Source organism: Dermacentor variabilis, chromosome 1 (genome assembly GCF_050947875.1).
Source record: "Dermacentor variabilis isolate Ectoservices chromosome 1, ASM5094787v1, whole genome shotgun sequence".
NCBI classification, from domain to species: Eukaryota; Metazoa; Arthropoda; class Arachnida; order Ixodida; family Ixodidae; genus Dermacentor; species Dermacentor variabilis.
In genome coordinates this window covers 256706324-256719487 of record NC_134568.1, presented here as the reverse complement: position 1 = coordinate 256719487, position 13164 = coordinate 256706324, and the positions used below count along the sequence as shown (strand labels likewise).

The window sequence follows — 13164 nt, the reverse complement described above, 5'->3', positions numbered from 1 at the left end:
ATCTTGTAAATCTACCATGATGCAAGTAGAATTTCTGGCATCGAAGGTCGATGATTTAGAAAATAGAAGTAGGCGGAATAACCTAGTAATTTATGGATTAAGAGAGAGCTCTGATGAAGATGTTAAAACACTTGAAGAAGAAGTGCACGGTATACTTAAGAAGACCCTAGGAATAGAAATTAACTCAATAGAACGAGTTCACAGAATTGGTACAAAGCAAAGCCAAAGGACACGCCCCGTTATTATCAGGCTATTCAACTTCGCTGAGAAAAACAAAATATTATCAAGCGGCTTCAAGGTGAAAAACACCCGGATTTCAATATCCGAGGATTTCTCAAAGAAGGTATGCGACACACGTGCTAAATTATGGTGTTCTGCAGTAAGTGACAAGGCGAAAGGGGCAAAGGTATCTCTGTCATTTGATAAACTAAAAATAAATGGCAACACCTTTATATGGAATGAGTGTGAGGTCAGAAGAATTGAACTATCTAAACCGAAAACTTCTGCACACGCTGGCCCAGCAGCTTGCGATGGCACGTGACAACAACGTATGAAATCTATCAGAGTGTTATCACTGAATGCGCGCAGCGTAGTCAATAAGTCAAGCCTACTTGAAAGCATAGTTGCAGCCCATCATGGTCATCATGGAAACCTGGCTTCAGGAAAGCGTCCAGGATTCCGAAGTGTTTCCACCTTCTTATCAGCTCATACGGAAAGACAGAGAATCGCGGGGGGGGGGAGGTGTAGCTGTCGCAATTAAATCTAACATAAAATTCACAGTTTTAAACAGCATACCTGACCATGAAAGCGTATGGTGTAACCTTACATTTAATGGAAAAAGCATATTTCTGGGTGGCGTATACCGACCTCCGAATGCGCCCCCTGAATACCTAGACGTTATGCATGATTACATTGCACAACACACTTATTCACGTTTCAATATTATTATCACGGGTGATTTCAATTTACCAGGAATCAATTGGTCTAATCTTTCGCACAACAGCTCCGACGCAAAAGTGCTGAATCACTATTGTTCATGTCATTTACCTTCTCTCTAGACCAGCTAGTTTCCGAACCGACTAGAATAGCTGGTCCGTCATGTTCTGTGCTTGATCTGATGTTCGTAAGCAGTCCATTTCAAAATAACACATTAAATGTTGAAAATAGCATTTCGGACCATAAAACTATTGTATTCTCCTGTCCGATTTTAGGAAACTGTGAACGCGTTAAGCCATCGATTACTGTTATCAGGGATTACTCAAGAGTGGATGACAATGCTATCTCAGAATATTTAAACGCCTGCTTTCTGCAGGTTTCATTACTTCATGACGTAAATGAATTATGGTTACGTTTTAAGCATATTGTACACTTTTGTGAAGAAAACTACATTCCCTCCAGAAAGAAAAGAGTGAACAGAGAACATCCTTGGGTATCGCGCGAAATAATACATTTAAAACGAAAAATTAAAAGGAAGCGCAGAAAGAAAACCACATGTGACCTTCAAGATCTTGTACGCTTATTACAATATAAGATAAACATATGGCCAAGGAGCGTTTTTTCACTGTTACTCTGCCTTCTTACATGACGAATAAACCACAAAAATCCTGGTGCTACCCATCGAGGGAGTGGCACACCGTATCGCAGATTACTGTTTCAAACGAGACGTTTGTTCAGCCTGACGTCATAGCAAGCAAATTTAATGAATTTTTTCTATCTGTATTTAACAGAACTACATTATCATTTCAAGAATCCAATGCCTGAAATAGATATCGACCAACAAGGAATTCTTTGACTCTTACAAAAACTGGATGTAAAGAAACCCTGTGGCCTTGATCTTATATCAGATGCATTTTTGCAAAAACATGCAGTTTGGACGTCAAAATACTTATACGTAATTTACAGGCGATCTTTGGAAACTTCAGTGATACCTGACGACTGGCGAAGGGCCAAAGTAATACCTGTGCACAAATCTGGCTCTAAACTCGACGTAAGTAACTATAGATCTGTTTCATTAACATGTGCATCCAGTAAACATGTGCATCCAGTAACATGTGCATCCAGTAACATGTGCATCCAGTTTTTTTTTTTGTTCGAACATATTATTTATAAGGCCATAATATTGCACTTAGAGAATAATAACCTACTATACAGCCGGCAACATGGATTCCGTTCAGGTCTAAGTACTATTACTCAGCTGAGTTAACCCATGATGTAGCTACCACAATAAATAACAGAAGCCAAATAGATGTCATTTTCTTAGATTTTTCAAAGGCCTTTGATGTTGTTCCTCATCCAGATCTTATTACTAAACTAATTGCCATTGGTGTACACGAGAAAACAGTATCATGGATCAAGAACTATCTCGAAAACAGAAAGCAATGCGTAGCTGTGAATGATATTACGTCTGATTACGTCAACGTTTTTTCTGGTGTTCCACAAGGCTCGGTTCTTGCGCCCCTCCTATTTCTGATCTACATCAATGATATTCGTTCATGCGTTCAGCCGCCTATTCGTCGATGATTGCGTAGTGTACGCAACAGTGAATACCAGAGATGATCAGGTAAAACTAGATGATTCGTTAGCTGCTGTACAAAATTGGTGCAACATTTGGGGGATGAAACTGAATGCATCAAAAACTACCAGTATCTCCTTCACTCACAAGAAAAATGTGCTTCAGTTTACATACACAATAAACAATATATCACTAAGAAAATACGAGGAGGTCACATATCTCGAGGTCACTCTTACAACGAAATTAAATTGGGAAACTCATATAAATAACATATATGACAAGGCCCTAGGTAAACTACATTTATTGAGAAGAAAACTTGGAAACACACCTCCTAGTGTTAAATTAAATGCATACATAACCCTCATTAGACCCTCTTTAGAGTATGCTGACATTATTTGGGCCCCGCACCAGAAGTATTTAACCGAGAAACTAGAACGCATACAGAACTTAGCATTGAGATTTATATATTCACAATATTCACGTCAAACGAGCATTACGAACCTGCGCGTCAAGGCTAACATTAAATCACTGGCTCAACATAGAATGATTTCCAGATTAAAATTTCTATACTTACTTTATCACGGCTCCTATCGAATACCACAAGCAACATACATTCAAGCGCCATTCAGACTTTCTGCCCGAACCAACCATAATAAATCAATACGACACCATCCCAGCCATAATAACACTCACAAGTACTCTTTATTCCCACACGCCATTTCCCATTGGAACATACTACCCTCTAGAGCCGTAAATTGCCCATCTGCCAACGCAATTATTGACAGTATTGAGAATCTGGAATTCGAATGGTGATATTACCTGTATTTCATATGCAGCCTCTGTAGATGCATTCTTATGGTAAACGCTGTTTCTCCTGCTTCCCGGACGGCTCATTTAAACAGTGTATATATTTATTGAGTGTGTTCTTTTTTGTGTGTGCTAATGCTCTTTGTTTTGGATACACTAGTTTCACTTTATTCTTTTTTTGTACTGTATTCCATGTTGTAACCACCCCTGCATGGGCCCGACGATGGCCTGCAGTATTGTAAAATAAATAAATAAATAAATAAGAATGCAAAAGCAGTATATGTATACATATATATACATATACACACATACATATATAAATATAACAAATTTCACAGAAGTTTACAATAAACACAAGTTAAGTTACCATCAGGAAACATTCTTTTTTTCAGAAATTATTTTACATACTTGCAAATATATATGTGCATCTATGTTAAAAAACATAAAAAAAGAAAATCTGCATATAGGCTGCTGCTTTCGCGACAGACATCACGGCAACGTAGCCCAGGGCGTCATCACATCCTTGAATTTTAACAAACGCAAAGATGCCCTTTGCAGCATCCAGTTTACAACACGAAACCCTGCCACGTGGTTCGGGCACAATCATTGCAGCGGAAACCCGGATTCTAGGAATAGTAGTTACAAGTGTGAATGTATAAACAAAATGAGAATATATGATAAGTTCTGCGGAACTGTTGGAGCAGTTAACAATACACATCTATAAGAACAAATCCAATATTTTAGTTTTGTTTAGAGATAACACATCAACATGTTGTTGGTTAAAATAGTTGAGTAGGGACGGTAGTGTATGTTTAAGGCATTGGCAGCCATAATTAGTATGTGAGAAAGGGATCTGCCATGGTGCCTGGTGACGATTGAATATGCACTTCTATTTTGTTGTAGAGTTGCCGGGGCTAGGAATGAATCAAGTTTTCCCAGCATAGCATTTCTATAGCTTAGTAATGTTTTGAATTTATATATGTCACGGGCTCTGATTATTCTGTTTTGTTGGAAAAGCTCTTGCGTATGCTCGAAAAAAGAAACGTTCGCTATCGCCCGAATTGCTTTCTTTTGAAGTATTTCCAGCATTTTAATATTTTGCGCTGTAGTGTTACCCCATATAAGTGAACAGTAACTGAGGTGTGAATGGAGAAGAGCATGATAAATGAGACACTTAACTTGAAAATGTAATGCACTTCAATTGCAATTTAACACACCAACAACTTTTCGTACCTTTGAGCAAACATGACTAACTTGTTCATTCCAGGACATATGCTTAGCGAGTATTATGCCTAGGGTTTTTATGGATGACGTAAGGTTAATTTTATACAGACCCCACACAATATTATCTGGCAATGTAGTAGAACTTCCCAGAGCATGAAAAATAACGCACTTTGTTTTGGTTTCATTGAGGATGAGGCCGTTTGCCTTAGACCATGCTCGAAGTCCATAACAAACGGAGCTTGCTATAGGCGTTATTTCTTTTAAATCTTTACCTGTAAAGAAAACAGAGCAATCATCTGCATACGTGACAAATTTACACATATAGCTCACTTGTACAATATCATTAATGTAATACAGGAAAAGTATCGGGCCAAGAATGCTACCTTGGGGCACACTCGCTGTCAAAGATTTTATCTGCGATCTGTTCTCATTAATTTCAGCAAACTGATGTCGGCTTTCTAAATAAGATCAGATAAGTTCAAGTGTTATTCCTCGGAAGCCATATTTTTCCAGCTTTATCAGCAGCAATTTCTGGTTGACCCTATCAAAGGCTTTGCTGAAGTCTAAGTATAACCCTAAAGTCAGAAATTTTTTGTCAGTGTTCTCTAGAATAAGCTCCTTCTGTATACTTAAAGCAGTTTCCATAGACCGATTTTTCTTATGTTGACAGTCGGTTAGCAGGCTATGTTTTTGCGAAAATTTATTAATACAAAAGTTAAAAATTTTTTTGAGTCCCTTTGATAGCACAGGAAGTATAGATACTGGCCAATAATTGCCCATATTATTTTTGTCACCTCCTTTGTGAACTATTACTCTCGCTACCTGCATATTACGCGGGAAAACTCCGGTTGACAAGAAAATATAAAAAATGTGCATTACTGCAGGTGCAAGTAAGTCTATGACGTACTTAATTGGCCTAATTTCTAAATCATCTACGTCTCGACTATGGCTATTTTTCAAGGATGAAAATGTTGTAATCACCTCAGGGATGCTAGTAATCTTTAGGAATAAACATTCTCTTAATGAAGCGGCATGCATTGTATCTTGAATGTCGTGATCTATGCATCCTACTTTAACAAAAAAATTGTTAAAACAGTCTGCAAGTTCTGTACCACCTACAAAAGTGCAATCAATGTTCAACGTATCTGTTTGTGTATCGACTGACCGATTTAGTGCTTCGTTTATTTTTTTCCATACTTTGTCACTTCTGCTATTACCTCCATGGAGTTGTTAGTTGAGTTTTGTTCTCTATTAGTTGCAGGTGTGCCTAATACAGTGTTTTCACTTTAACCTCCTTATTTGCCTTTCTTCACTCTCATTTCCACTTGAGAATTTTGAACTTTGAGTGCCTATAACCTATATTAGGAAGTAGCCGCTAGCAACACTTGGGAAGCAGTGTTTTTTTATTTTAAGCATGAATGACATTGTCATTCACTGAATTTTGTGTGTAGTGCACAAAGCATCACATGGCAATAATTTCTTTGTTGAAAGAACTATAAAAGACACTGGTAAAAAATTACTGCATAATTCATTTGGGATAAGTAAGTTGAAAACCCTGTATTGTTTTTAGAATGCTTTTCTTCCCAATTGGATGTTTTACTGGAAAACATTTTGCAGCAGAAATTATGTTCCTGTGTCATCCTTCCAAAAGGCACAGTAAAACTTGTGAGCCCACTTAGTGTCTGCAAAACTGAATGAATTGGTTTTATGTGTAAGATTAAATTGCCCAAATTATACAGAATTTTTTAATGTTAATTATTAAGCTCAAGGATGTAATTAATGCTTTGAAACATTTGTTCTATGCTTCCATATATGTAAATGTAAGCTTTCACCCAGTGAACACACTAAATTAGAAATATGCCTGCTATCCATGCTCTTTGCGCGTTAAAGGAACTTGCATGCTTTTGCATGTTTAGGAAATTGCCTTTCATTCTGTTTATACAGCATAATTTTCTCACCTATACTAGTAGCTACAGTGTACTGAGGTTGAGTGCCCAGGCAAGGAACCCGGAAATTTTACGGGAATAACTACCCAAAATTACTGTGGATGGATCTGGCAGTGGGAGCGGTTCAGGAAGTGCACTGAAACTTCGAAATTAATGTTCAGTGTGACCTGCAGCATCCTGGAGTGAGGGTCTGCACTGGAAGGAAACTATGAAATATGTTAGCAACTAGTCAAACATTGTTTTAACCCCAATGAGTGCTTTTAATGGTGCACAATGGGAAAGGACAACCAGTGACATCGATGCGAGCCTTCAGACTCTAAAGTTTGCTCTATGCATTCCTCTGTGTCATTTCATCAATGGCAACAGAGCAGGCGCGTATGCAGTAACTTTTTTTTGGGGGGGGGGAGGGGGCAACCATAAGTCTCCTTCCTATGCAAATTAGGGGAAGGGTACCTTTATTATACAAATATGAATAATGCCGACCATTCACCATAAAGACACATAAACCCGAAAAGAGAAATGAAATAAGGTGCATCTCACAGGTAGGCCTGTGAGATGCACCTCTCCTTTACATGGCAAACAAGGAACCCCATCAAATGGACTCACACTGGAAAGAACCGCAGGAAGAACACTGCCAAGAACAAGTAAACAAGTGAAAATGTAAATTAAAGATTTCTATAGTAGAATACATAGCAACCATGGCACATGAACCGCGCGGGGTTGTGTTACTTAGCCAGCCAATCACAAAAGCAAACAAAATCATCGTCATGTGGCCTTTTCAACAATGCGTCGTACTTGATAGATCCGGAGAGTCTGCTGTTCTTGAAGAGCCTTTTATCGGCAGAAGCAATGAGGTGTGCAACAGACATGGACAAAGTGTATGGAGTCTGAGCATTTCACTCTTCAAAAGTCTGCGGAACAGTTCATTTCACTGCTGAACCCGTTTTACTCATGAAACTTCACTGCCAACGGCACTGAAACTTGAAAACAAATAGTTGCAGCAAAGCAAGCATTTTATAATTTTCAGTTGAATAAAGAATTCGACTTTCGCCATTATTTTATTTATTTATTTTATTTACAATACTGCTACTCTCATTTGAGAGCGTGGCAGTTGGGCGATACAGTAGACATGTATATGAATACGCATTTAGGCAGAACAGTTAATTGAAAAAAGGAAGAAAAAAGAAAACAATTGCCCGAGGATGGTAATATAAGAAAGAAGCTGAGTTTAGAAACAAAAATGCAAGTTTTCACATGACAGTTAATTAACATAATTCTGGCAGTTAAGAACACGTAATTAACTAGTTTATACATAAAATAGGAGCGAACTGAAAGATAACACTTAACGCGTGAAGAAATTTTAAAGTTGTGTGAAGGGATACGCTTCAAAGCATAGACTTTGAGAGCGAGAAGACACAAATGGAAAAAGAAAGAACAATCTAGGCAAGCAATCAGCAGGAAATGGCAGTTATAACAATTATCTTAGCAGTAGTACAGTAATGAAAATTTATTTTGGGAACACAGTGTACCATATGTCCACATAACGACAATCAAACAAAAATGGAAAAAGAAAAGTGGGAAGTCGAAAGCAACACAATGCGAAATTTCTGACGGTGACACGTGCGATGATAAATTGTTTAATTTACGCACTGCAGCTTCCACTTGTGAAGTAAATTCGGACGATTCGATGGCGGTTATAGCAGGATCAAGTCAGTTCCATTCAGCAATTGTAAGGGGGAAGAATGAATACTTAAACGTGTCATTGTTGCATGTGTATTCTGTTAAAGTGTGCGCATGTTTGTTACGTGTTTTTCGAGCCTCAGAAAATGAAATGTACCTGGACACATCTATCTTATAGTTATTTTTTAGAAGCTGAAACAAGAACTTCAGGCGAGCGTGTTTTGCCCTGGTAGATAGCATTTGCAATCCAGACTGCATTAGAAGATTAGTCGGTGAGTCAGTGCGTATATATTTGTTGTGAATGAACCTTATAGCCTTTCTTTGTACTGCCTCTAATTTTGTTATGTTAGTTGTTGTATGAGGAAACCAGACTGTATTTGCATATTCGAGAGCCGGCCTAACGAACATTGTGTAGGCCAGTAGCTTCGTTGATGTTGTAGAGAGCTCAAGGCTTCTTTTGAGGAAGAATAGTTTGCGTAATGCTCCTGCCGTGATATTCGAAATGTGTATCCCATCTGAGGTCTGAGGTTAATGTAACTCCCAGGTATTTATGTTGTTCAACTTTAGTTAGTGGTATGCCGTTAATCTCACATGTAAAGTTAGATGGTCTTGTTTTCCTTGTTACGGTCATGACCACAGACTTTTTTACGTTAATTGACATCTGCCAATTAGAGCACCAAATAGCTAGAGTGTTGAGGGATGTATTAAGTGCGATGTTATCGTTATAATTAGTGATTTCACTATAGATAACGCAGTCGTCAGCGAACAGTTTTATATTACAACCAATGTTAGCTGTGATGTCATTAATATAGATTATTAAGAAGAGTAAGGCCCAAGAACTGAGCCTTGGGGAACTTTGGAAGTAACGGTGACAGTGTTAGGTGGCATTTTTTCGTAGGTTACAAATTGTGAACGATTGGCTAGAAATTCTTATCCAGGCTGAAAGGAGCCCTTTCCCAACAACACTTTCAACTTTAGCGATTAATTTGTTATGGCATACACAATCAAATGCCTTAGATGGATCAAGTAAAATCATGTCAGTCTGGCCGCGGTGATTGATAGTATATGCAAGATCGTGGATTCGTTCTGTTAGTTGGGTTATTGTTGATAAACCACTGCGAAAACCATGTTGGTAGGGAGACAAGAAGCCAATGCTCTCTAGAAAAACCGTTATGTGCTTTAAGATTATGTGCTCTAGAAGCTTACAGGATGTACTAGTTAATGAAATGGGTCTAAAATTTGAAATTTCTGTTGTGTCGCCTGATTTATGGATAGGTATTATCTTTGCAATTTTCCAGTCGTTCGGTAGCTGTGAAGTCGTGAGTGATTTACGAAAAATTATGCCGAGGTATCTACTGCACCATTCCGCATACCTTTTCAGAAAGTCGTTAGGTATGTTGTCAGGACTGCTGCCTTTTTTAGGGTCAAGATTAAGCAGAAGATTAAGTATGCCAGCGTCCGTAATGTGTAATTCGCCAATGCTTACGCCCTGTCTCGTTAGAATGGGGGGAATAATGTTATTGTCTGTAGTAAATACTGATTGAAAAAAAATGTTATATGCGTTGGCTTTCGCAGTTTCTTCCTCTGGGCTTAAGTGGGACGCTTCTCCATCATTGGTGCGAAAGTGCCTCCAGAACCTTCCGGGATTATTAGTAAGAAAGCTCGGTAACTTTACATTGAAATAATATTTTTTTGCTCATTTGGCTGCAAGCTTGAATTCCGCGATGGCATTAGGAAGTTTCGTCACCCTGGATTCGTCTCCTCCTTTAATTTTTATTGTTCTACGCAGTCTTTTCAGACGGCGCTTTGCCTGAATTACTTCTTGGGTTATCCAGGGATTATTTTTTGGCGGCCGCTTGGTTTTAGTGGGCACGTAGTTTGTGACGCAGTAGAGGACGATAGATTTGTACTTATACTCGCCTATTATACTTTAATAGGCGAGGGAAAATGTATAAAATTATGCGCTAATAATATTATTTTTGTGGTTACCGCCTTATTTGCCTAACAGGAAAAGTTTGAAGTATGAATTATTTGCAGCCTCGCAGAGGAACAGTGGCTGGCGGTTATAAGGCCGTGGGCGGGGCTTCGCTGCATACTTAAGTTGCATCCGACTATAGTTTCGTTTTTTGAATTACCTCTAGAAGAATTATAGAGAAATATATATTTGCGGAACAACCACATTTCTTTTGGATCCCTCGTTTACTGCTCTACCAAGTGCCAAAACTGACTCTTATTGTTATTTGGGAGGTTGTGTAACGATGCGTGGCCGCCAGTCCCGTGCAACCGCATAGAGCGCAGGACGCTGCGGCTCTAGACATGCTGCACCCACCGTGAAGGTTAGAAAAAAAGCCCACATAAGCACAACAGAGAAGTGGCAACATTAGGCGGTTTGACTGATAACTGTACAAGCGTCATTCAAGACACACGGAATTGCTCCCCACTTCTGGCGGCGTTTACAGTAACGAACGGCACACGCGTTATCAGCATGATAGCATTGCCTGTTACTTTCCTGTCGGGAATGATAACGCGCATGCCGTTCGTTACTGGAAAGTACCGGGCTCGCCGCGTTAAAGAAAGGAAATGCGGACAAGCAGATGACGATTATCGTTGTGTGGCAAAAGGGTGTAATTATGCTTAAGAGTGTATGCTAGCCACCATACCCTTAGTATAAACATATCTTCTCTGTAAAAAAAAAAAAAAAAGTTTAACACAGTGATTTTCGTCTGGCGACAAAAAAAAAAAAAGTCGCTTCCAAAGATTGTGCGCATCTATAGCCAAGCCGATCCATGCCTAAAGCTTCCCAAAATGGCCGACTGCATCGTCGAAACCGTTAATACACTCTAATCGTTCACTTGATTTTTCGCTGCATTGGAAATGCAAGCGGTTAGTTTCGCCGAATGAAATGTCTCGACGCTTTTCAGCAGCCGTCTCGTGCTTCTGAAAAGAGCTTGCGGTATTGGCGTGAACAGACAGGCAAGTGGACGTATTTATTCTACAGTTATTGAACAGTTACTTATCGATACATCTTGAAGTTAGCCTACAAGCTGTCGTTAAAAGTTCCGTCTTTCAGTAGACCTTGTGCAGCGTACTCTCAGCTCGATACGAAATTCTTGACTGCGTTCTCGAGTTTTGTTTAACGGTAATGAGAAGGAGTTAGATAATGCACAGAGGCAAGGTTTTGTCTGGTCTTGCAGGAGTCCCAGGTGCTTTTTCCGCCGCGTACACTGTCGCAATCGTTACACGTCTGAGGAACCAGACTGGCGGCGCATAGGTAAAGCCGGCTGCCAGTGCAAGCCGCAGTCCCCTACATTGTCGCTATAAAGAGGAAATTTGTACGTGTAATAAGTGTACGCAACGTTTCTTTGTTTAGTATAATTTGGCGGTGCCTCCAGCAGACAAAATGTGGATCCCATACTGCTCCGTCGGTTTGGGCTCGGCAATGCCTCCGCGTGGCGGGCGCGTTTAAGAGAAAGCTTTAGCTCGGGTGTTCCAATCTAAATACATGTAAACGCAGTATTCGTTTTTCTCGGCAACCACTGCACCAAATTTGACGAGGTTTGTTACATTTAAAACAAAAGCTTAGAATCCAGAATTTCTACTGGGTACACAAAAGATTTAAGCGAAACAACTGAAGCAAAGCGGGGCATGGTGCTTTCAGTGCCCAATTTTTTATAGAACATGTAGTTTTCAATTATAAAGGGGACTGTAATGCGATGTCTTTAAGTAGGGGGTTGTCTTATATTCAGAGTCTACTTATGTTTCAATATGAACGGGAATGAAGTGTTACGCAATTCTATTAACGAAATTTACCTCTGCTGTTTAGTTTCCATATTGTGCGTAGAAGCAACAGTGCGTGCACTTTCAGCTGCTCAGTTTATCTTCAATGCTGCTCTCATTTTGTAGAGTTCATCACTTGTGCATGTGCAACACATTGGCGGAGGCAATACGAACTGCATTTCTCACTAGCTGGACAAGTCGGAATGGCAATGCACCTTGGAGAACAAGACTCGAATTGTGAAAGTCTGGTGGTAAGTCTGAATTAATATATTTTCATTTATATTTGGCGTTAACTTTCCAGTGCACTTTCTATCCTATTGAAGAAACATTAGCCCCGTTTGGCCTGTTTTTTGAGGGCCTTACATCAGGCCCCCTAGCAAGTTTTAGTTTACACTGCAATTTAAAGCTTCTTGAGACCCAAATACAGCCATGGGACATAATTACTTTTCAAGCTGGTTATTATTGCCTCCAGGCATGTTACGAACATGAAAGATGTTTCTTTAATAACATAGTTTTAAATAACTGGCATCTTCTTTAAATGTCACAGGCTAAGAGCTGCATCTCCAACAAGTGAACATCTCATGTTCGCTATGGTAAAAACTGTATTTCATTGCCTGAACACAGAGGTGAAGATGGAGTTATGTGTAGCAGACTGTTCCTTGGCTGCTGCATCCTGGATTTTTATGCATTAATGAGGAATTCAAAACAGGCTTCAAGGTTGCTTCCTGCTGTTTGTGACAATGCAGAGGTCTAGATCAATTCAGTGTGAAATTTCTTGAAAGTAGATGAGAAGAATATGAGTGAACCACTTTCGACAGTTCCACATGCATTGGACTTCATATCCATGATGAATGTTTGGAGTAATGACTTCAGACTTCTGGCATTGCTTTACCGAAATAATCTTTTAAACTGGTTTATTATTAGAGGAGACAGAAGAAATTGAATGCCCTGTTACCACACCACCATGAGGTGAGCGTGACTGCCAACAGAGACACACTCTCCCTCTGCCTTGAGTAGCCTCCGCAAGCGACGTTCCTTCCTTGCCTTGTCGCATACTTGAGCCGAAGAACCACATCGGGTTCACGTGACTAGCACCACCCGCTTTTTTTTTTTTTTCTTATCTATTTTTGTTGCGTGGCACATTTTCCACCGTGGCATTGTGCATTCTGAATTGGGCGATTTACCGAAGTAATGCGTCATGGCGAGCGACACGACCGT

General features: G+C 39.5%; 1 protein-coding gene across 11 annotated transcripts in view; it reads left to right on the top strand.

Annotated features, from left to right (window-relative positions):
* LOC142562150 (uncharacterized) overlaps nt 1-13164 on the top strand; it is a 60265-nt gene that overhangs the window by 4349 nt on the left and 42752 nt on the right. For 2 of the 11 annotated variants that reach the window (XR_012823870.1, XR_012823879.1), the window contains 3 exons: nt 1903-1987; nt 11091-11142; nt 12073-12197. Coding sequence is in view for 2 of the 11 variants with exons in the window: in XM_075673501.1 (XP_075529616.1) it covers nt 9720-9821; nt 11091-11142; nt 12073-12197 (279 nt within the window). In the remaining 9 variants the exon portion in view is untranslated. The other 9 variants (XR_012823873.1, XR_012823880.1, XR_012823877.1 and 6 more) reach the window with 7 other exon arrangements.